The sequence below is a fragment of the Urocitellus parryii genome, chromosome 15, assembly GCF_045843805.1.
Source record: "Urocitellus parryii isolate mUroPar1 chromosome 15, mUroPar1.hap1, whole genome shotgun sequence".
NCBI classification, from domain to species: Eukaryota; Metazoa; Chordata; class Mammalia; order Rodentia; family Sciuridae; genus Urocitellus; species Urocitellus parryii.
In genome coordinates, this window is record NC_135545.1 from 15377104 (window position 1) to 15402470 (window position 25367).

A 25367-nucleotide genomic window follows, 5' to 3' on the forward strand; every position below is an offset into this window, starting at 1 on the left:
TGGGAGAGGGCCTTGTCTGTGGGGGAGCTTGCTCTGCAACCCTGGGCGGGCGACCCAGAAATCGGGCTTAGAATCCGGGCGCCGCATCTTGGACGTCTGAGGTGCACTCCTATGAAGGTAAGTGTCCGGGAGGCCAGGGCGGAAACGCGCGGGGAGCGTCGCAGGAATTGCGTGTGTGGCGGTGTCTCCTGCGGTTTCGTGCGCGCACCGCAGCCCGCCTGGTATTGGTGATCGTGTAGACAAATGGGCGTGCGCGACGGTGTTTTGTGTCTGAGCGTTCGTGTGAGTTGTTTGTGACTCTGAGGGTATGTGACAGGAGAGAGGCGTCTGAGACTCTGTGATTGAGGACCTCGTACCTAACGGTAGTGCAGAGTGTTTGGATGTGCTTGTGTCCCGTGTCTGACGGGTTTGCCCGAGAGGTTGATGTGTGTGACAGCGTTGCTGAGACTGCGTTTATGACTCCGTGTTTCCTTGACCTGAACTTCGTTGGGTTTGAGTGGATGATCATGTGAGTGACTGGGATTCTGTGTGCCCATTTATTGACTGTTGTAAGAGCTCCAAAGTGTCGCTCTGAAAGGGTGTGTTGGGCGGTGTGCGTGCCTGGGAAGGTGTTTGGATGTGTTTGTGTTTATTCCCTGTGTTTGATTGGGTTTTCTTTAAGGGTAGAGTTGTAACACAGCAACCTAACGAATGCTTGTGACTGGCTGTTGTAGCTATGGAAATGTCATTATGTGCGACTTTGGTCATTCATATATTTTATATTCTGTGATCTTACAAGAGTTTAGTGGGGTACAGTGATAAAATTTCGTTTTGATATTTCTGGGGTTCATTCTGGGGTAGAGTCTATGGATCATGTTTCCTGTGTGGCTTTTTGCTGCTCTGAGAACTTAAGTACTTGACCCTTTTGAACACAGTGGCTACCCATTCCACACATGGCCTGAAGTTTTTTTCTATGTCAATCCTCAGTTCACTTGGAATCTGAATTGTAGGATTGCCTCTGCTTCCGGGTCATCTCTCTTTAACTTTATAACCCTAAGGGAATTGGATGCAGAGAAGAGGTAGGAAGAAGGAATTCAGAAATTTGAGCCTTTGTGCAAAGAAAAGGTTATTTCCCAGCCACAGACCTGACTTAAAATTGTTCCAGCTAATAGCACCTTCAGGACTAATCAGTTGGAAATATGGCAGGGTTCCAAGAGTGGGAGAGGGAGTGCTATAAGAGTCAAGGACAGACTTTAGAACCTCTAATACTCCACTCAGTGTTCAATCTCCAGTGGACACCTTTGAGTCCAGAAATAAATTCTGGCCCAAGACAGCTTGAGCCCTTTTTGATATAGAAGGTGCAAAACAGTTGTAATTACCTTGCCTGTCTGATAAAGAGGACTTGCCTGTCTGATAAAGAGGAGTAGATTGTGAGAATAGAGAAAGAAGATGTGTTCTAATTTAGAGTATAATTGAAGAAAAGTCTAGTGTCTCATTCCATTTTCTTTTTCTGAGAATAGAGTCAAAAGAAGGAAAGAATGACTGTCACACATTCAAAAGCAAAGTTCAAGGTGAGTATATATTTCCTCTTTGTTTCTTGAACTCTCTTTGTGTTTTCAGGACACAGGAATCTTTGTTTTCTTTTTGCACTTTCCTACCTAAATCTTAGATGGTGGAAGGACAAAGCAATTTTTTGAAAATTGAGAACAAGGAAAATATACAGTTAACTGTGAGGATGCTTCCCAGTAGTAGTTAAATTTAGGAAGAATGGATTTGATATCCATGGATTTGAAAAATGACACCTCTATTTTTATTTGTGACACTATAACAATCATTTTTAAACCTTTTGGGGGTTTGCTTTTGGGTTTGTTTGAAATTTTCAAACAGAAACAAAAATATAATGAACCATTTTATGCCTAGTTCAAAAGCTATCACTTGCCATTCTTGTTTCATTATCTGCCTTTTGTTCAGAATACTTTTTAAGTTGTCTTTTGGTTTATTAACTCGGGCTATTTTACTGTGTGTTATTTCTTTTTCAAATAGTTTAAGGATCTTCTAGAGATCTTTTTGCATTGATTTCTAATATTATTTCATTTTGTTCGGTGAATACACTTTGTATGATTTGAATCCTTTTAAATGTATTGATTTGTTTTATGACCTAGAATTTGAGGCATCTTAGTAAATGTTCTATATGCACTTAAAAAGACTGTTCACCTCTGTTTCTGGGTAGAATGTTTTATAATATTGTCAGCTAGTTTGTATAAATCTTTAATATCTTAACTGATTTTTATTTCTTGACTGATTTTTATTTCTTGGATTTATGTCTCTCTCCTTGTAGTTTCTATCAGTTCTTGCTTCATGTGTTTTGAAACTCTGTTATTAGGTACAATGAATCTCTTTTTCTTATGAAATGTTCTTCTTTATCCACAGTAGTATTCTTTTCTCTGAGCATCTCCATCACTGATACTTAAGTAAGCCCTCCAGCTTCATTAGTGTTAGCATGGTATGTCTGTCTGACTATATTTCTTTTTCTTTTTTTTTTTCCTGTACTGAGGATTGAACTCAGGGAAATTCTACTACTAAGCTTAATTCACAGCTATTTTATTTTTCATTTTGAGACAGGGTGTTGCTAAGTTGCCTAGGCTGGCCATGAATTTGCTATCCTTTCTCAGCCTCCTGAGTTGCGAAATTAAAAGACATTATGATTTTTCATCTTACCTGAGTTATTTTTGTGGTTGTTAGAATGAGCACAGTTATCTTTTGTAAATTTCTAGGTATGGAAGGAATGGAACTTAAATATTTATTGGGCACCTAAATCAATAATTCTCTGCAGTGGCAGTGATTCTCTATTTGGGATGTTTTAGAAATATTTCAGCTTTTGATTTTGAATGTTAAAAATAACTGATTGAATGGGAAGGCTTCTAGCTTTGAGATCATAGATGTAGATCGGAGATTAACCCAACTTTTTCTATGAAGGGCTAAACAGTAAATATTTTATGCCAGATAATCTCTTTTGCACCTATTCTGCTCTACCTCTGCAGTGTGAATATAACTAAAGATAATACATTTAAAAATGAGTATACATGTATTTCATTAAAAATTTATTTACAAGACTAGTTGGTGGGCAGTCATTTGCCAACTTCTGCTCTAGATGTCCTCCAGTGCACAATAAAGAATTGTCTGTAACATAGAATGAGGACCATAGCTGGAAAAAAAAAATGTGTTTATAATTATCTGGGTCTGAAAGCTCTCACCTAAAGCATTTTTGTGAGTTTATTTTTGTAAATGCTAAATTGATATATTGTCTGTTGTTGGATGGTTTTATTATTAGGTGAATTTTCCATGAATGCAACTATGGCTTAAGAAAAAATTGTATTCTATTTTGTTCAGAAATTTACTGAGATATTTTAACCATTTCAGAAAGTCACAGCATTGGTGACAACACTGCTTGAAATATGTAACTTGCCAGTAACAAATATTTGTAGAAGGCTCTATTTGTAGATAATGCATTTTTATGTATTCCACACACCCAAACATACATACACATTTTTAGCTTTCATTTCAAAATGCCAAATACAAGTAAAAGGTGTCAAAAATATTTAGTTGAATATTGTCATCTTAAACTAGAAGTTTATTCAATATAAGTAGTTATAAACATAGTTGTTTAATTATTTGTACCTTCTAATGAAATTATATATGATCATTAATATATTGAAATATAACAGTTGGTCATTATCTCTACTTTTATATTATATAATGTCTACAGATATATGATCGTTTCAAAAATCCTAGATAAGTTATATTTCCCTTTGAATATAGAAAGCATTCAGTTTGATTGGGGTAAGAACCAGCATAGCACCTATGTCTACCCCCCTTAATATTATATTTTGGGTGTGGGAGTAAGAGACAGGAAGAAAAGAGCAACACAGATAATTCTGATTTAATCATTTGGAGCCTTGCAGAAAACCTGGTCTCATGGTTCTGTTTTCTCCTCCTCAGCTCTGCCTTTTCCACATTCTGTGCTACTCTAAGATAGGAACCCAGAAGAGGAATGGTCATTTCTTGCAGCTCTAAAAATCATGTCTCAGGTGACTTGGCACTTATTTGTACCTTTAGTAACTTTTTTGTAAAATTAGTTACATTTTTATAGGGCATATGTGTTTCAGCATTCCTTATTCCTGAAGCTATAATCTAACCTATATTTATATACCTATTCAACAATCCTTTGACTAGGAACACTAGGAAAACTGATGTAACAGAACCAGATTTCTCTAATTTTATAAGATAGAGAAATATGTTAAATGATACCACCCATGATAAATCCTTGAAATTCTCTTTAGACCTAAGTCTCCCAGTTAGACAGGAATTGGTCTTGACTATCTCTGAATGTGACAAGAGCTCATGCTTTATAAGCTTTTTAAATTAGGCACGTAATTAGGGACTGAATGGGAAGAATACATAATTGATGAGCTCTGATAATTGGATCATTTTGAAATCCAACATTATGGTCTGATCTCAGATGTGTATGTTTGGATTATCTTTTTCCAACTTTCTCTGGGTTATAATGAGGAAAAGGTAATCACACACAGTGGCACATGCCTATAATCCAGCCACTAGGGAGACTGAAGAAGGAGGATCATAAGTTTAAGGCCAGTATTGGCAAGTTAATGAGACCATCTTCAAAATAAAAAAAAATTAAAAGGACTGAGGATATGGCTAAGTGGTGGAGTGTCCATAGTTCAATCCCCAGTACCTGGGGTGGGGCAGGGGAAGAAAATGAGAAAAATATACATTTAGGAGTGATGAATAGTAAACAAGAAAGACCACCATCCACTTGCATAACTTATTGAGAATTATAAACACAACTGAGAAATACTAGCAACTAAGAAATACTTGTGAGTTTATATAACATAAAATTTTTGAATGTGAGCACCTACTAAATAAGTTAGATATATTCAATACATGGAGCTATTCTTTAGCTTTTAAGAAAGATGAACTAGGGGCTGAGATTGTGGCTCAGTGATAGAGCATTCGCCTAGCATGGACAGGACCCGGGTTTCATCCTCAGCACCACATAAAAATAAAGGCATTGTGTTGTATCCATCTACACCTAAAAAATAAATATTAAAAAAAAGAAAGATGAACTAAATTACTGGTGACATGGGAAATGTTTTATGAAGTAATACTCTGATATAATGATGAGCAGGAGACTTCAATAAATTATTTTTTTAAATTTTTTTGTAGTTGTAGATGGACAGAATGCCTCTATTTATTTATTTGTTTTTTTTTTAGAGAGAATTTTTTTAATATTTATTTTTTTAGTTCTCAGCGGACACAACATCTTTGTATGTGGTGCTGAGGATCGAACCCGGGCCACATGCATGCCAGGCGAGCACGCTACCGCTTGAGCCACATCCCCAGCCCCTATTTGTTTATTTTTATGTGGTGCTGAGGATCAAACCCAGTGCCTCACACATGCTAGGCAAGCACTCTGCTGCTGAGCTACAGCCCCAGCCCTCAGTAAATTTTTTAATACTGTAAGAATCCTGTTTCATAAGATTTTACAGGACATGGGGCTGGGATTGTGGCTCAGCGGTAGAGCGCTTGCCTAGCATGGGCGGGGCCCGGGTTCAATCCTCAGCACCACATAAAAATAAAGGCATTGTGTTGTGTCCATCTACACTTAAAAAATAAATATTTTTTTTAAAAGATTTTACAGGACATTTTCCCAATTATTTTTCTTATTCCTTAAATACAGAAAGAGAAACTTGCATTTATGATAGAGTGCATGATAGACAGCTTACATTTTTGCAGGGTACTTGAATATGTCACTTCTTTTAATTGGAACATTGAATTTTCTTTATTAATTCTCAGACCTATCTGTACAATGAGATGTTCTTTATGCAGAAAAAATACAGCAAAAGGAATAAGAAGGAACATACTACCACTTCAGAATCACCAATTTCTTTACTGTCTTCCCCCACGTCAGAAGCTTCCTACTCTGTTTTCTCTGTTGTCTCTTTTGTAGAGTGCTCCTCTTCATTTCTGCCTTCACTGATAAACTATTTTATTTATTTCTACAACTAATACTGTGTTTGTGTTTCAGAGATCAGTGATGTTCAGGGATGTTGCAATTGACTTCTCTCAGGAAGAGTGGGAATGCCTGGACTCTGCCCAAAGGGATTTGTATAGAGATGTAATGTTGGAGAACTATAGCAACTTGGTATCACTAGGTAAGGGTATCTGTCCCTTGTATCTCAGGATCTAAATTTAGAATGGCTGCTTTCTCTGCTATTATTTCAAGGCTGCTTTTACATAATTGACCTTTTTTTTTTTCTGAGGATTGAACCTAGGGGCTCTTAACCACTGAGCCATATCCCCAGCCCTTCATATATACATTTTTTGACTAGGTCTTGATAAGTTGCTTAGGACCTAGTTGCTGAGACCTGCTGGAATTATAGGTGCACACCACCATGACTTACTTAACTAAATTTCTTACTATTCAGAAAGGAATGATTTGAAATTGCTGAAAGTAGAATAGGTTTATAGCTACCTTTATCTTCTCCACCCTTCAGAAAGTCTTTAATGCTGTCTTCTGCTTTAATGATTTAAAGTCTTTAATGCTCAAGGGGCTGGATTTGAATTCTGGGATACTTGCAAATGTTGTCAGAAAAAAAAAAAGGCTATACATTTTATGCTTCAGATCCACCAAAAGAACTCAGAAAAATTCACAGGCCTCAGTCACAAAGTTCAAAAAACAAATGTAGAAATATGTTGTTTTTCTGAATAGAAGAGCTTCTATTATTTGTGTAGTGATAGAGTGGATCAATGCATCTTAGTAACAACTCAAGTAAACACAATATATTACTCAAACACATTCTCTTACACATGCCTAGTAGTTGAGATGTTTGTGAAAATTTTGATTTTTGTGAAAATTTCATATTTCACATTGAATGAATATGCTAGAATCATCTTCTCTTGGAAAATAGCTTAGGACAAATCTATAATTGTCTAAGAATTTTTTCCCTAAAGCATTATGATAAGGAAGAGACCCTAAAACAGAACTTTTAATAAGTGATCTGACCTAGATGATCACTTAATTTATAGTACTCCTTGTATCATTGGAATATAACTATCTCTTGCCCTTTCATTATTTGTTTATCTGAAGGCTTTATAGTTATTGATTATTATACTACTTGGCAGTGCTCAGGTTGAATGAGAAAAAACGACCTATAATTTGAGAAGAAAAGCCAGGGCTTTTCAGTGTGTTCTCCCTAAGGAATTTCACCTATTCCCTACTTCTTTTACCTGTTGTTCTCTTACCATAATTTTCCCAATTTCAAAGGAAAGGATGGCTCCAATTCTTCCCCAGTGGATAACCCTTTTTTTCCCTTTTGTATTCTTTCTATTTTTCTGGTACTGGAGATCAACAGGGCCTCTTGTGACAACCTGTTTATATAAACTTGAGGGTTGATTTCCTTTACAGAATTTTTTCAAAAATTTAGACTACTATTTCAAATTTGTGTTCGTTTATTCCAAAGTATTTATTGAAGGCCTATTCGGTGCCAAGGACAATAGCAGGCATTGGGGGAATAATGACCTAAACAAGGTTCCTACTCTGCTGGACTCTACATTCTTGTGGGAGAGATACAAAATAAATAAGGAAACAAAAACATGTTTATGTGCATGTATATTTAATAAAACAATAGCAGGTAGTGGTAAGCACTGTGAATAAAGTGAAGTAGGGTAAGCAAATAATAATGGGGAATGTGGTGGCCCTAATTAGATACATAGATTTTGGAAAAGCCTATCTGAAGAGATAATATTTGATCAAGACTTGACTAAATAAGGACATGAGTAAAACTAGTATCTAGGTAAACAGGATCCCAAATAGGTACAGTAGCAACTGTAAGACCTTGGGGTGGGTAGTAACTTGGTTGTAGGAGGGACAGAAAAACATTTCTAGGTAAACATGATTGTTAAGTAAAGATAATTAAGCAATTTTTAAAAAAGGAGCTGAAATTTTATTCTCTAAGGTGGTGCCCTCTGATTCCTGACCGAAGTAAATGCAAATCTTCTCTGGAGAAAAGTAAGATGCCTTTAGAATTCTCACAAATTAAGATCAACAAAAGGTGAGCTCACAAATATTATTATACTGGAAAGAAGACAGGCCACACATGAGTGATAGATATCTAAAGAAACAACAGATTAAGTGGCAAAACTTTTCATATTGGAATTAGATATAAGCTATTGGTTTAATATTTAAAGAAACAAATCATGAAAAAGACTAGTAATAAGAGATAAGGAAGAGGAGGGCTGGGGTTGTGGCTCAGCAATAGAGCGCTCGCCTACCACATGCGAGGCACTGGGTTCCATCCTCAGCACCCCATAAAAATAATATAAAGGTATTATGTCCAGGTACAACTAAGACAACAAAGTATTAAAAAAGAGATAAGAAAAAGATTTGAAAGAGAACCAAATGAATAATTTCTAAAGGTTTTGTTCTTCTTTTAAATAATCATTAAAAGATTGATAAATTTGCATGAAATTATCCTCTTATCAAAAGATGTCATAAATAAAGTAGATGACAGTCTGGGATTGTGGCTCAGTGGCAGAGCACTTGCCTAGCACGTATAAGGGCATTGGGTTTGATCCTTAGTACCACATAAAAAAAATAAATCAAACAAAAGTATTGTGTCCATTTACAACTAAAAAAGAAAGAAAGAAAGAAAGAAAGAAAGAAGACAGACCAGCTATGAGTTAGATGAAGATAGTTAAGTTGCTTACAGACAAGAGTGAAATTGGTACCCAGAATATGAAAGGATTTTATAAGAAAAAGTCCACAAAAGATATTTATGGGCGGCTTAAGGAAATGAGAAATAGCCAGTAAGCATATAAAAAAGTGGAAATGCAAATTAAAATCACAGTGAGTCAATGTTTCACATGCTGTACATTGGCAAAAATGAAGAAGTCTGACACTGCTAATCATCTGCAATATTTTGTCGCATTCCAAGATTAAACATTTAGGGTCACTCCAGGTGAATGGAGCTGCACAAAATAATCACACAGAGACAGAGAAATCCTTTTTCTTTGGGTTCTGTGGCGGCTCCTCTGACCTTAGGGGTCCATGGAAAGAGAGAGAAAGCATGCTGCTGAACCCTTCTCCCAAGTGGGGAGAAGCCATTCAAATGAGGCAAGGGGTCAGGTTTCAGAGAGTTGAGTCTAGCTTGGTGATGTCTGCTGTCAGCTGATTGACTGACATCTAGAGAGGCCATGCCCATCTCATGAGCTGTGTGGGGATCATGGCAGAGCAAGTGAAAAGACCAGAGCAAGGCCCCCCAAAGAGAGGGGCAATGTCAGTTCAGTTCACTTTTGTGCGCTCAGTGCTCATAATTCACACACACAGCCTATGGCTGGCTTGCCACATCTCCACATTCTCATCACTTAAGACCAAGGTGCACTCATTTCCTATGTGGCAGCTCCCGACAACATTTGAAGGCAAAAGTACTTCATTATTCATGGTAGCCAAGGAGGAGGAATAACTCAAGTGTCCATGAACTAATGAATGATGAATAAAATTTGGTATATCCTTAGAATGGAGTATTATTTAGCAGTAAAAACATAAAGTTCTCATATATGCATCAACTTGGATGAATCTTGAAAACATGCTAAATGGAAGAAGCCAGACAAAAATCTACTTATTATATAGTTGCATTTACATAAAATATCCATACTAGGCAAACCAGTAGAGATATAGTGTAGATTACTGGTTGCCCACCCTGGGGGGCAGTGAGAGATTATGAAAAATGAGGAGTGGGGGAATGGTAAGTGACTGTTAATGGGCATAGACAATATTTCTCTTAAGGGTGATGAAATGTTTTTAAAATTACATCATTGCGGGGGTGGGGGTGCTGGGGTTATGGCTCAGTAGTAGAATGCTTGCCTTGCACAGGCAAGGCCCTGGGTTTGATCCTCAGGACCACATAAAAATAAATAAATAAATAAGAAAGAAAGAAATTTTTTAAAAATTACGTAATTACACAGCTCTGTGAGTATAATTTTTAAAAACAGAATTTGTGTATTTTTTAAAAAATGAACCATAGGTGTATAAATTATATCTCGGTAGAACTGTTTGGTACTTAAGTGCTTTATACTGTACTGATATAATATCACTTGACGTAACCACTTTGGAAAACAATTTGGAAATGGCTTCTAAACTTGAATGCATTTTAAAAATAGTTGAAGCCCTCTTAAAAACTCCAGAGGCCAAGCCACACTCTGCCATGTCATGTGACTAAATCATTCAGGGTCACTCAGATGAATTTGAGTTGGTATGAAATAATCACACAAAAGCAGAGAAAATACCTTTTTCTCAGGGTCCAGTGATGGCTCTCGACCTTAGGGAGTCTATTGGAAAGAGAGCTTGCACCTGGATTCTTTATTTTTATAGGGGGCACTCAAAGGAAGGTTTCAAGGAATATTCTTTCCAAATAAGGCAAAGGGTCAGGTTTCAGGAGGTTGAGTCTAGCTTCCTGATGTCTTGTGATCAGCTGATTGACATCTTGGAAGGCCACACCCATCTCAGGTGCTGTGTGGGATCAAAGACAGAGTGAGAGGAAAGTGCCCATGTGTGTTCCAGGGTCCAAAGAGCATGCAACACCAGGTCAGTCTTCCCATATACTCAAATGCTCATAGTTCACATACATAGCCCATGGCTGGCCCGTGCAACAACATTCCAGACCAATTAAATCATAGTCTTTGGTCATAAGACACAAGTATCATTATATTTTGAAACTTCCTAGATTATTCAACTATTTAGACATATTTGATAATTACTGCAGTGTAGCATTATCTGATAATTTTTTTTAATTTTAAGGTTCACTCCATTTAATTGTTATTACTAATAAACTTAGATGTATTTTTCTCCATTTTATGGGGTTTTTTTTGTCTTTAATTTTCTATGCTTCCTCTTTCATTCTCTTAATCAGTATAGGTACAGTATTTGCTATTTGATTTTTGCAACTCCTTTTTCTCTATAGTTTGGAAGATATGCACTATTTATACACTTTTAAAGATAATCTTTAAATTTTTGTCATGTGCACTTAATTCCTTCTAGTTAAAGTGAAATGTTGTAGTTTTATTAATTGTAATAATATTTGAAATTTTACACATTTAGTGGATATTCAATATCTTAGTGGATATTAGAATCACTTAAAAATATTTTGTTTGCATGCTGCTTTCACAAGTCTTGTAACAACCACCTGCCCTTCCTTCACTGCTAGAATTTTAAGAAGAACAAGTTGAAAACAGGTATAAAGGGTAGTATATGCCATGAAATAAATGGGTACCCATGGAGGCAGTAAATTGAAGTTTTATATAGAGATGAAAAATTGTCCTTTCTATGTCAATTATATATTTCATTGTTGCAGAATTTTAATCAGGAGTCTAAAAGCAGTGTAAAACTGCTTTTTCAATACATTTATGAACATTGCATACCATCATTTAAAGATATCTTTGTCAGCTGATAGGCAAGAAAATGAAATAGCCAGATACAGTGCAACATGCTTGTAATCTCAGCCACTCAGAGGACTGAGGCAGGAGGATCTCCAGTTCAAAGCCAGTCTCAGCAACTTAGCAAGGCCCTGAACAAGACTCTGTCTCCAGATAAATATTGAAAAGGGCTGGAGGTGTATAAGTGGTTAACTGCCCCTGGGTTAAATCCATTGGTACCAAAAAAAAAAAAAAAGAAAGAAAGAAAGAAAGAAAATGAAATAGCATTTCTACTAAATTTAAGTATTTTATGGCTGTTTCAGTGTGTTTTGGTACTTAAATCATTGTCATTATTGTTGGTTTGACTTAATAAATACTGTGTATATACTTAAATACTTAATGAATATATAAATATTATATAACAATATATAAATATTGTTTCTTTGACTTAAGTCTTTGTTACTTTTAGACTTTGTAAATTGATAATTTTCTTCTCACGGGACATTATAAAGGATCATAAAGTACTTTGACTTTGATTGATTTCTCTCATCCAATGGGTTATTGTCATCTGGTAATTTATTTCCATTCTCTTTTAAACTTCCCTAGTTGGCATTACTTTGTTTTATAATATTTGCTGGTGGAATTATTCGTGATTATCATTTTATTTGCACATTATTCCTCTTTTATCATCCCTGCCTTCGGGTCATTTTATATATTATAAAATGCATTAGTGAAGGCTTATTCTTAGTAAATACTCTTTTTATTTTAAAAATAACCTGCTATACTGTCATTCTTGCCTAATGATTTAACTGAGTGTAAAATTCTGCATTGACAATTAATTTTTTCTCAGCATTCTGTAGGTATCATCCTACTGTCTTTTGGCTTCTGTTGTTGCTCTTGAGAAGTCTGTCATCTATTTCATTACTGTTCCTTTTGTAAGTAACCTCTGTTTTCTCTGGCTGATTTTAAGATCTCTTTTTCTTTAGGATTTTAATATAATTGATTATGTTGTTTGATTTCTAGAAGTTGATATTCTCTCCTTTCCTGGTCTGGTCTCTTTCTTGTGATTTTTATTTCATATTTTCTTGTATTTCAAGCATTTACATTATATCTTATTTAACCATTCCAATTTCTGGAGAACAGCTCTAATTTTTCCATTTCTTGCATGTGTGGCTCTTGTATAATAATAAATTATCCATAGCATTTTTTCCTTCTATTTTATTGAGAGTCTAGGACAAGACTAAGGTGTTCCTTGTCATTTTCCTTTAAGGCTAAATGGATTTCCCCCACTTTTCTGCACTGCGGGTCTTGCACAGTTTCACTTTTATAAAGCGGATTATTTATAATCCCTGCTTTTTTGTGGCTCCAAACCTATTTCTTCAAATAAGTAAGATTTAAGCAATTAATTTCAGAGAATTAAGATATAAACTTTTAGCAATTAAAATCAGCAAATGCCCTGAGTATAGCTGTAACTCCCCCAGCATGTTTACCTCTCTAGTTTCTAATGCAGAATTTACTTTGATACTTCTGAATCTTTTTTCTTTTATACTTGATATACTTTTAAAAGAATGGTTGTCATATTTTATTTAGCATTAATTGTTTTACAAGAAATTTGATGGGCTATTCACATATTATCTTTTGAATCTTACTATTTTTGAGTATACTAAATCTGCTTTTTTATGTTCTTCTATATGTTTCATTTTTTCAAAAAAATTTTACACATTTCTTATTAAGCAATTTTCTTATACTTCATAAATTTTATTGGTTTTATAAATAGGAATATATTCTTCTATGACATTTCTAAGTGAATACCATGTATCTGATGTATTTCTCAAAGTGTTGATTTCTGGTAATTGGTAACAGCTGAATAGAATTTTGTTCTGTACATATAATGTTAACTTTTCCTTTTCTGTTTTCTTTTATAAATATATGTTGTCAGTGGACCTTTATTTTACTTATTTATATGCAGTGCTGAGAATTGAACCCAGTGTCTCACACTGGCTAGGCCCCAGCCCCCAAAAGATCTTTTTTGATGTAGGCATTTAACTCTACAAACTCTGCCTAAGATTGGTTTAGCTAATTACTATTCCTTAAATTTTGGTATGTTACATTTCCATTTCATTTGTCTAAAGTAATTTTGTAAAATTTCCCTTTTAATTTGTTCACCAGCTCATTGGTTGTACAGGAGCATATTATTTAATTTTCCATATATTTATGGATTTTCCAAAATTCTACATGATACTGAATTTTTGTTTCATACTGTTGATTGAAAAGATAATTGATCTTATTTCAATCTTCTTAAATTTACGAAGACTGTGTGTGTGTGTGTGTGTGTGTGTGTGTGTGTGTGTGTGTTTGTGTGTGTGTGTCTGTCTTATATGATCTTTCCTGGAGAATGTTCCAGTGTGACTGGGAAAACATGTATTCTATTGCTATTGGATTAAGTGGGTTTTTTGTATGTATTGTTAGAATCGTTTGATATAAAGTGTTATTCAAGTCCAATGTTTCCTTATTACTTTTTTGACTGGATTATCTGTCCACTGTTGAACATGAGGTATTGAAGTCCCCTACTATTATTGTGCTGCAGGCTTTTTGGCTGAATGGAGCCACTGCTTGACTTCCTTGGTCAAGTAGGGTGATCCCTTATACTTTTCTAAAATGGGTCAGGGAAAGCATCTCCCTGACTGTGAAGGGTCATGGGTGTGGGATTGAGGCTAGCTGTGGAGACTAGCTACTTAGGAACTCAACCTAGGGTTAAATGATCCACTGTCTTTCTGAAGGCAGCGACCTCAGCTGTTTAGATGGGTATGAAGTTAGCTGGCCATAGCCATCATGAACATGGAAGTACACTAAGATCCACATTCTGGTCAATTTGATGTGTGCTTCCTTTCTTTGTATCTGTCTTATCCCCAGACTGTCTAGCCATGCCCTCGTCCCCAGTGTTCTCCATGAACTGAGACTGGAGTGGGCTTCCTAGGAAATGTCTCAGAATGCTAGGGAAGCTGGATGACTGCCTCTGGTTCTCTATTTCCCTTGTAGAAACTATGAGCTAAGAAAAATTATCTCTATCTGGCATTGTGCTAACTTGGGAGTAAGAGGAAAGAATGACTGATAAAACCCTTCTTCTTCTTCCACCACTACCATCACCTCATCACCCCATCTTAGTTCTCATCAATGACATACTTCTCATCTCTTTAAGGATACTATTGAAGGAATTGTTTTGTCTCCTGCAACGTCCATTTGTCCATATATCTATTACATTACATGCTGTAATTTCTTCTATCTTAAAATATGAAAAAAAATCCCTTGACACACATAATTCCTGCTTGATAGTGCCCCATTTTCAGCTGCTTTTTTAAAACAGAGCACAAAAGAGTTTTTCATACTCCTTATCTCCAATTTTTCTCCCATTCTCTTGAATATACTTCAATCAGAACTTGTCCCATTGCTCCATAAAAACTATTCTTGTGGGGGCTAGGGATATGGCTCCAGCGGTAGCACACTCGCCTGGCATGTGTTATGCTCGAATTTGGGACCCCCTAAAGACCACCAGAGACCAAGATCAATGTAAGCAGCAAAGAGGTGTTTATTGCCAGCTAGCTCAGTCCTCTGCGCACACACAGCAACAGGTGACGCTAAGAGGCCCCGAGCTCAGGGTTTGCAGCAGTTTTATACATTCTTTGGAGAAGGCGGGGACCCCCACATACATCATAGCATCTCTTAGCAAATCATCACACACCGCAGGAAAATCAAATAACAACTCTAAAACATGATTAGTGTATCAAGTGGCGGGAAAGAATCTGGAAAGAATTATTGGTTAGTTCAAGGGGTTGACGCACTTAAAATTGATTGGTTTAAATCGTGAGGATGTCGCAAGGGGGGTACTTGCCAAACTGCAGGGCTTCTAGTTTAGATACTGGTCACCACACCTAGGTGAGGGCCATCTGGAATTTCAGATATGTTGTTATCTTGGCCTATCTTAGGTGATCACCATCTGCGGAAAAGCTTTTCTGAGAACTGTTTCTACAGAGCTTTTCTGTAGTATTTTCCTGACTTTAGGACTACAGTAGGTCAGAGGTTAAGTTTCAGAGCAAAATGAGGTCCCAAGCAGAATGAGATTGCTTAAGTCTTTCACATGCGCGGGGTGCTGGGTTCGATCTTCAGCACCACATAAAATAAAATAAAGATGTTGTGTCTACCAAAACTAAAAAATAAATATTAAAAAATTCTCCCTCCCCCCCTAAAACTATTCTTGTGAATTGCCAGTAACTACCTCCTCTGTTAGTCAGCTTTGCATCACCATGACCAAAAGACCTGACAGGAATAACTTTGAGAAGGAAAAGTTTATTTTGGCTTATGGTTTCAGATGTTCAGTCTATGGTCAATTTAATCTATTCTCTGGGCCCAAAGTGAAGTAGAATATCATGGCTAAAGGGCATGGTGGAGGAATGCTGCCTCACTAACTGGAGGGCAGAGAGAGGGAAAAGCCAGGGTGATGATATAATCCTCATGGACACGCCCTGGTGACCCACCTCAAGCAGGAAGCCACACTTGCCTACAGTTAGTCCTTTCCAATTACTAATCTATCTAAAGAATTAATCCACTGATTAGGTTAAAGCTCTCACAGTCTAATCATTTCAACTGTAAACATTACTGCATTTTCTCATAAGTTTTCAAGGGACACTTCATATCCAGACCATAACACCTTCATATTGTTAAAGGCTTTGTTAAATTAGATGTCAAAACTGGGCACAGTGGCTCATACCTGTAATCCCAGTGACTTGGGAGATTACAGCAGGAAGATTGCAAATTCAAGTTCAGCCTAGGAAACTTAGTAAAGCCCTGTCTCAAAATAAAAAATAAGATAAAATAAAGCCTTGGGATGTAGCCCAGGGATAGATTTCCACTGGGTTCAATCCTCAGTATCAAAAAAAAATGTGTGTGTGTGTGTGTGTGTGTGTGTGTGTGTGTGTGTCTATGTCTATGTGTGTATATGAATGTGTATGGTCAGAATTTTTCCTTATCAGCATTTGACAAAATTGATCATTCCTCCTTAAAAATATTTTGTTCATTTGGCTTTTGGGATTTCACGTACTCTTAATTTTTCTCCTTCCTCATTGACTACTCCTTCTTTGTCTCTATTGCTGGTTTCTTCTTGTTTCCCTCACCTCTAAATATTTATGTGTCCCAGGACTCAATCCTCACAATTGTCCTTTTTTTCCTTCCCTTCTCTATATCCAAAGACATTCCTGGGTGATCTCATCAAACCTAATAACTCTTAAATATCAGCTATTTGGTGATGGCTTCTAGGTTTATACTTCTAAACCAAATATCCCTAGAACCATACATGTGTTTATGCATATATATACACATATATATGTATAATTTTTGCATGTATATAAAAATTATAAAATATAAATTATAAAATATATACATTATATATATATATAATTTTTTTAGCTGTAGATGGACATAATAGTATCGCCATCTTTTCTAGCTGGCGACCTAATGTTGAGTTCTGACTATTCCAAACTTAAGAAAACAACAAAGAAAGCACACAAACCCATAGAAGTACCTTTTCAAAATCCATGACAGCTCTCCGACATTAAGTGTCCGTGGAAAGAGAGCAAGCCACTGATATTCTTTATTCTTATATAGGGAACACACAAGGGGATTCTGTGGAACATTCTATCCCAAAAAGTGCAAAGGGGTAGGTTTACAAAGGAACAGGTGAGTGTAACTCAACCCCACCAGGTGACACCTACTCCTGGAGCCAGGCCCCATTATCCGAGCTGGGGTAATACCCAAGTTACTGCAACCTGGCACTACCTTGCCAGACTGAACACAATAATTGTCAGAACCCAGTGCATCAGGACTTAAAGTGTCTGCATCCAGGGCAGCTCCCGACACAATACCTTTATTTTATTTATTTATAGGTGGTATTAAGGATCAAACCAATGCCTCACACATGGTAGGCGTGCACTCTACCACTGAGCCACAACCCCAGCCCTATATGTTTTTTTTAATATCTTCCTTGTGATACTTAAGGGCTTAACACCAAACTCTTTCTCTCTTTTTTTTTTTTTTTTTTTTTTTTGTACCAGACAGAGATTGAAGCTAGGGGCACTCTACCACTGAGAAACATCCCCAGCCCTTTTGAGATAGGGTCTCAATAAGATGCTGAGGCTGGCCTTGAACTTGTAATCCTCCTGCATCAGCCTCCCAAGTTGCTGGGATTAGAGGCATGCACCACTAAACTGGCCCCCAAACCGAGCTTTTGATATTCTCATCTAAACCTGTTCTTACTACACTGCATGGTTTCCAATAATACTTCCATTATTCTAGATGTTCAAGAGAAACACCAGGAATCCTCCTCATTTTCTCTACCTCATATTACAAGTACACTGCATCATTAAATCTTCTTCAGTATACCTTCAAAATATATCCAGAATCCAATGATATGTCACTTCTTCTACCCCTATCTCCACCATCATCTAGTCCAAGCTGTTTGGTTGCTGTAGCCTCCTAACTTCTGTCTGCCTAGTTTTTGTACTATCAGGCTGTCCTTTGATTTGATGAAACAATCAGAATGATTCATTTTAAAAAAAAATTGTTTTTGGCCGGGCACAGTGGTGCATGCCTGTAATCCCAGTGGTTAGGGAGGCTGAGGCAAGAGGATTGCCGGTTCAAACCCAGCTCAGCAACTGCAAGGTGCTAAGCAGCTCAGTGAGACCTTGTCTCTAAATAAGACACAAAATAGGGCTGGTGATGTGGCTCATGGTTGAGTACCCCTGAGTTCAATCCTCAGTACAAAAAAAAATGTAGTTGTAGATGGACATAATGCCTTTATTTTATTTTTTATCTTTATTTTACTTATTCATTTTTATGGAGTGCTGAGAAGCTGTACCTTTGAGCTACAACCTCAGCTCAAGAATGCCTTTATTTTGTTTATTTTTATGTGGTGCTGAGGATTGACCCCAGTGTCTAATGCATGCTAGGCAAGCGCTCTGCACTGAGCTACAGCCCCAGCCCCAGAATGATTCATTTTAATACAAAGGAAAGGGTTTTTTTTCCATGTTGTTTCTCACAACTATCCAGTGGCTTCCCATCTCAGAGTAAAAGTCAAATTTTTAAAAATAGTGAAATGTTTTTTTTGTTTGTTTTCCTTTGAGGTCAGAGAAATTTTCCCCCTTCTGCTGAAGTGTATCCTTGGATATTTATAATTTTATAAAGAAGTTTATTTCTGCTGGGCACCATGGCACACGCCTATAATCCCAGCATCTCAGGAGGCTGAGGCAGGAGGATCTTGAGTTCAAAGCCAGCCCCAGCAACTTAGCAAGGCCCTAAGCAACTCTGTGAGAACCTGTCTCTAATAAGGGGCTGGGATGTAGCTCACTGGTTGAGTGCCCCTGGGTTCACTTCCCAGTACCAAAAAAAAAAAAAAAAAAAAAAATGTTGTTCCTTTCTAATCCCTGCTCTCTTGTGGGCCATGGACTCTGACATTTTTTCAGGTAATTAATATAGAGACTTATGCAATCAAAGTTAGCAGATGTCCTGAGGATAACTGTAACCACAGCATGTGTACCTCTCTAGTTTCTAGTTCTCTGGACTACAATGCTGGGTGGTAATTGTTGCGGTGCTTCTGGAATACTTTATTTTCTTTTAAGCCTGACCAGTTTTCAAAGTATATTTGTAATATTTCACCCAAAACTTAGGGACATTTTTCAGAAAGTCTGGTGCACCATCCACACATCAAGTAAATCCACTATCACATTTTTATATAAAACAGTTCTTATTATTGACCCCCACCCTCAAACTCATGGTTTCCTTTTGGTCTCAATTCCTTTCTCTTTCCCTAGCATATGAAAACTACTCACCTATTTTCCATCCCTATAGTTTGCCTTTTCAAGAATGTACATAAATAGAATCAAAATATGTAGCCTTTGGGCTCTGGCTTTCTTACCAAAATACATTAAAGATTTGTTAATATTGTTTCATCAATCAATAGTTTGTTTCTATGTATTGCTGAATAGTGTTCTATTGTATATAATTGTCAAACTGTTGATCATTCACCTTTTAAAGAACTTATGGGTTGTTTCCAGTTTGGGGCAATTATGAATAAAGAAGCTGTAATACTTGGTGTTTGAGCATAACTGTAAATATCTTTAAATATGACTGCTATATCATTTGCTGAGTATGTTTCACTTTTATAAGAAACTACAAAGTGTTTTCATTGTACCAGTTTGCATTCCCAGGGGTAATGTATAAGACTTTTCATGTTCTATTTCTTGATCTGTATTTCCATCTATAATGGTGGGGTTTATAAAAATAAAATTCATGGAATCTATATCACTCCAGATGCCTTCCATCATTTTAGAAAATTGCCTTTTTCTTTTCTAGCATCCTCAAAATTTCATGAGAACTTTCATTATGTTTTAACCCTGTAGTAGTGCCTGGGCAGTGATAAAAGGTATTCTTTTGGGTTAAACACATGTGAGCTTGGGTAGATGAGTAAACAAGAGAAGACATGACACAAAGTATGAAGGATGAAATAGAGAGTGTCTCCCTATTCAAAATAAAAAGAGCCTGAGGTGTAATTTGGTGTGCAAGGTCATGGGTTCAACCTCCAGTACAAAGGGAGGGAAGAAGATAGACAGGATTTTGTTTTATGAAATTGTGTGTGTGTGTGTGTATATATTATATTTTTATAGTAGGTTTTGATATGAAAGGAAGGTATTATTATGGGTCATAGTAAACAATATTTGAAAAATACTGTTATAGGCCTATTATTTCTGTATTATTTGTTTTATCTGCCATGGAAATTCTTTGGAATTATTTCTCTTGAATTACTTGATGTTGTCTTATCTTTCAGACTTGCCTTCAAGGTGTTCAAATAAGGATTTATCTCCAGAAAAGGACACTAATAAAACAGAATTATCTCAATGGGAAATGAATAACAGTCTTGAAAATTGTGAGCTTTCAGAGACCAATTTCAGAGATTATTTGAAAGTCAGAGTTAAGTTGAAGAAGCAACAAGAAAATCAGAAGGACTATTTCAGGCAGGGGATGATCATATATGACAATATGTCCATTTTCAACCATCATACCTACTTATCTCAACATCCAAGATGTCACTCTACAGAAAAACCCTATAAATGTAAGGAATGTGGGAAAGCTTTCAGACGAGCTTCACACCTAACTCAACATCAGAGTATTCATACTGGTGAAAAACCCTATGAATGTAAGCAATGTGGAAAGGCCTTTAGTCGTGATTCTCAGCTCAGTCTTCATCAGAGACTTCATACTGGTGAGAAACCCTATGCATGCAAGGAATGTGGGAAGGCCTTTACTCAGAGTTCACAACTTATTTTACATCATAGAATTCATACTGGTGAAAAACCATATAAATGTGAAGAATGTGGGAAAGCCTTTATTCGTAGCTCACAGCTCACCAGGCACCAGAAAGTCCATACTGGTGAGAAACCTTATGAATGTAAAGAATGTGGGAAGGCCTTTACTCAGAATTCACAACTTACTCTGCACCAGAGACTTCATACTGGTGAGAAGCTCTATGAATGTAAAGAATGTAGAAAGGTCTTTACTCAGCTCTCACAACTTATTCTACATAGAAGAATTCATACAGGTGAGAAACCCTATGAATGTAAGGAATGTGGGAAAGCTTTTATTTGTGGTTCACAGCTTTCCCAGCATCAGAAAATTCACAATGGGGAAAAGCCATATGAATGTAAGGAATGTGGAAAGGCCTTTATTCGGGGCTCACTACTTATGCAACATCAAAGGATTCATACTGGGGAAAAACCTTATAAATGTGAAGAATGTGGGAAGGCCTTTATCCGAGGTTCACAGCTTACTCAACACCAGAGAATTCATACTAATGAAAAGCCCTATGAATGTAAGGAATGTGGAAAGACCTTTAGTCATGGCTCACAACTTACTCAACATCAGCGAATTCATACTGGTGAGAAACCCTATCAATGCAAGGAATGTGGAAAGGCTTTTAATCGTGGCTCACTCCTTACTCGACATCAAAGGATTCATACAGGTGAAAAACCTTATGAATGTAAAGAGTGTGGAAAAAACTTTAGTCGTGGCTCAGAACTTACTCAACATGAGAGAATTCACACTGGTGAGAAACCCTATGAATGTAAGGAATGTGGAAAATCTTTTATTCGTGGTTCACAACTTACTCAGCATCAAAGAATCCATACTGGTGAAAAACCTTATGAATGTAAAGAATGCAGAATGGCCTTTACTCAGAGTTCACATCTTTCACAACATCAGAGACTTCATACTGGTGAGAAACCCTATGTATGTAATGAATGTGGGAAAGCCTTTGCTCGTGGCTTACTGCTTATACAACACCAGAGAATTCACACTGGTGAGAAACCCTATCAGTGTAAGGAATGTGGGAAGGCCTTTATTCGTGGTTCACAGCTTACTCAACATCAGCGGATTCACACTGGAGAAAAACCCTATGAGTGCAAGGAATGTGGGAAAGCCTTTAGTCATGGCTCTCAACTTACTCTACATCAAAGAATCCATACTGGTGAGAAGCCCTATGAATGCAAAGAATGTAGGAAAGCCTTTACTCAGAGCTCACATCTTTCTCGACATCAGAGAATTCATACTGGTGAGAAACCCTATCAATGTAAAGAATGTGGAAAGTCCTTTACTCGTGGTTCACAACTAACTCAACATCAGAAAATTCATGTCAATGAAAAATCATTTGATTATAAGGAGTGTGGAATAGACTTTAGTCATGATTCACAAGTTTTTATATGAATTATTGTGTTCATTATTCTTTGTGGTCTCACACATAGCATTATCTGGTTATCTATTACTAGTACAGAGTCTTAAAAATGTGAATTGGGGACAGATTTGTCTCATAAAGTTCAGCATTGAAAAATTTAGATGGGGCAATGAAAATGTTAATGTGGTCTATGTAGAAAATAAACTTTTATTATTAGAACCCTATTAAACATTAGCAAATTAAAATAGAAAATAATTCTGTTAATATAGTAAATGTAGGAAAGTCTTTAACCATAGAAAATATCTTTTTCAATATACTCTTGGCTCTGCCCATTTATTTCTTTTATGACATTTGTCATAAAATACCATTACTTTGATTTGTTTGTAAGGTAGACCTAGGAATAATACATTTTTGTAAGATTCTTGAAAGTATTATGTGTTATTACATGTAAAAGCTCTTAGAACAGTGCCTTGAACATAGCATATCATGAATTTTAGGTACTATTTTCATTTTTCCTATTTTAGAAGATTTGCATGAGAGGAGGGCACTTATGAGTGTTGTTAGTATCAAGAAATATTTCATTAACATTTATCCCAGGTTATTTGGGGGGTGGAACTACATGCTCTCATGAGACAACTTTTGTTCAATATTGTAAGAGAAAATTCATACTGTAAAGAAGCCGTGTAGTATCAGTGGGTTATTAAGAAAAACAGTTACAGAATTTAGGACAAGCGTGAAGTGATTTGTTATAAAGTCTACATATTTGCATCTTTCACCATCTCTGACAATTCAAGAATATTATTTAGAAATGAAAAAAAATAGCCAGAATAAATCTACTAGGAAATTTTTTTAAACATGAATGTACTTTTCAGTTAAACTGAAAATAAAGATTAACGTGCAGAGTTTATGTTGAAACAGAAAAAAAGACAAGTTTGCATTAGAGACTATTTCCCTACCCAATATCCATTTTTCTCTTTTAATAATATATCCTGGGCTAAAACACTATCTTAGTCTCCCTTTCAAGTCAGCAAGATGGAAGTGGTCTTTGTGTGTCTAGGATATTTATGAAATTCTTTTTTCCTCTCTGTTTCTTCTTTTTCCTCCCTACAAAATAGACATCTAAGCTGAACTTCTGTCTGTCTCATGGGAATTTTGAGGATATCTGGGTGTTATATTTGGATCAAAAATACTGAAGGAGACCAAAATCCTGATGATTTTGTGGAACAGTCATACCGTCTCTGGTCTGCCTGCCTCCCATGATTTTTTTATATAAAATTAAAGCAAACCTCTTATTTGTTGATGCTGTTTTAGTTCACTTATTAATAATAAACTTCTCTTGAGGATATGGATAATGTACCAGGAAGTAGGGTGCTGTGAGTAAAAGAAATCTTAACATTTTTAGTATTAACTTAATGACCTTGGAGCATGTGGATCTACCCAGTTCAGACTAGAAAGCAGTGTTCTTATTTTTATAGACAAAACATTTGTTCAAACTGCCTCCTCCTGTCTTATAAAGCAGGTCTTATGCCAGTCTAGACTGTTTTTTGATGAACCCTCAAATGGAGATTTTGAAATGGAAGGAGTTATTCAGTGTTTCTTGCTGAATAATGTCTTATGACATTATTAATGTCTTTGACATTAGTAATGTCTTATGAATTACTAAAAGCAGCTTAATATTATATGCTTTAAGACATGCTATCTCTGTCTCCAAATGCTTAATCGTCTTTCCTTAATAGAAATCATTTACACTGACTTAAAGGGACAGTTTGAACAAGATTTGAGACTATTGCCTATTCCTACAAAGACAGGCTAACAACATATGCTTTCCCCACCCAAACCTATTGTTCTAAAATTAGTCACATTTATTGGACACAAACTGTATTCCAGCCACTACCCTTGGTATTGGGGCACATCAGTGAACAATTCTAGCAAAAGGAGATAAAGTATGTATAGGGTATGTTAAAAGCTAATTGTTACTGGTTGGAAAAGCCATTTAAAAAGAGATGGGAGGGATATGACAGTTTAGGTTACTATATGAAATACAATAATTCAAGGTAGACCATGAATGAATACAGAAGCATCAGAGCCAAGATTTGAAGAAGTAAAGAAGGAAACCAATTAGTGTCTAACAAAGAGCCTTCCAGTGAAGGAGATAAGTGAGAGCAAAGAATCTATAATGGTACTTTAATGGTGTATTTGAGGAATATTAGTGAAATTACATTAGAATTTTACACAAGGGAGCAATTAATAAGACAGGAGGTCAAAGAAGTAACAGGCATATTTTGCAGGGCTTTGTAAGCACTTAGAATTGTATTCTGAGGGAAATGTCAGCCATTTGAGGGTTTCTTTTTTTTTTAATATTTATTTTTTAGTTCTCGGCGGACACAACATCTTTGTTGGTATGTGGCGCTGAGGATCGAACCCGGGCCGCACGCATGCCAGGCGAGCGTGCTACCGCTTGAGCCACATCCCCAGCCATTTGAGGGTTTCATCAAAAGACATGATCTGACATGTAGCTGTTGTACAAAACAAAAATAAGTAGATAAGAGTAGAATACTGGGGCTGGGGATGTGGCTCAAGCGGCAGCGTGCTTGCCTGGCATGCGTGCGGCCCGGGTTCGATCCTCAGCACCACATACAAACAAAGATGTTGTGTCTGCCAAATACTAATAAAAATAAACATTAAAAAAGAAAAAAAAAGAGTAGAATACTGTGGGCCAAGCACGGTGGCTCATGCCTGTAATCCCAAAAGCTTGGGTGACCAAGGCAGGAGGATCACCATTTATCAACTTAGCAAGACACTGTCTCTAAATAAGAGATTTTTAAAAAGGCTGGGGAGGGCTGGGGTTGTAACTCAAACGTTGAGTGTTTGCCTTACATGCATGAAGCACTGGGTTTGATCCTCAGCATCACATAAAAATAAATAAATAAAACATATTGTGTTCATCTACACCTAAAAAAATGTAAAAAAAAAAAAAAAAAAGACAGTATTTTGCTGTAGTTAAGGACCTGGATTCAGTCCCTGGAACCAAAAAAAAAAAAAAAAAAAAAAAAAAAACGGAGAAGGCAATGGCAATAATTCAAATGAAAGATGAAGATGGCTTAGGCCAGGATGGTAACAATGGGTC

General features: G+C 36.5%; 2 protein-coding genes across 4 annotated transcripts in view; one reads left to right on the plus strand and one right to left on the minus strand.

Moving 5' to 3' along the window:
• On the plus strand, positions 1–23465 carry LOC144250358 (uncharacterized). 3 transcript variants are annotated; one of them, XM_077793038.1, is made up of 5 exons: positions 1–117; positions 1500–1550; positions 3979–4067; positions 6086–6212; positions 20342–23465. In XM_077793038.1, exons 3-5 carry the CDS (start codon positions 4059–4061, stop codon positions 22270–22272), a joined length of 2067 nt encoding a protein of 688 aa, XP_077649164.1. In that variant the 5' UTR covers positions 1–117; positions 1500–1550; positions 3979–4058; the 3' UTR covers positions 22273–23465. The 3 variants fall into 3 exon arrangements, with proteins under 3 accessions (XP_077649164.1, XP_077649166.1, XP_077649165.1); XM_077793039.1 differs by lacking the exons at positions 1–117; positions 1500–1550; positions 3979–4067; positions 6086–6212 and adding exons at positions 8071–8111; positions 12320–12404; XM_077793040.1 differs by lacking the exons at positions 1–117; positions 1500–1550; positions 3979–4067; positions 6086–6212 and adding an exon at positions 8024–8111.
• LOC113175097 (zinc finger protein 585A-like) overlaps positions 10251–25367 on the minus strand; it is a 63404-nt gene continuing 48287 nt past the window's right edge. The window contains exon 6 of the mRNA XM_077793037.1: positions 10251–10567. Coding sequence (XP_077649163.1) covers positions 10437–10567 — 131 coding nt within the window. The 3' untranslated portion in view covers positions 10251–10436. The remainder of the gene's footprint in view (positions 10568–25367) is intronic.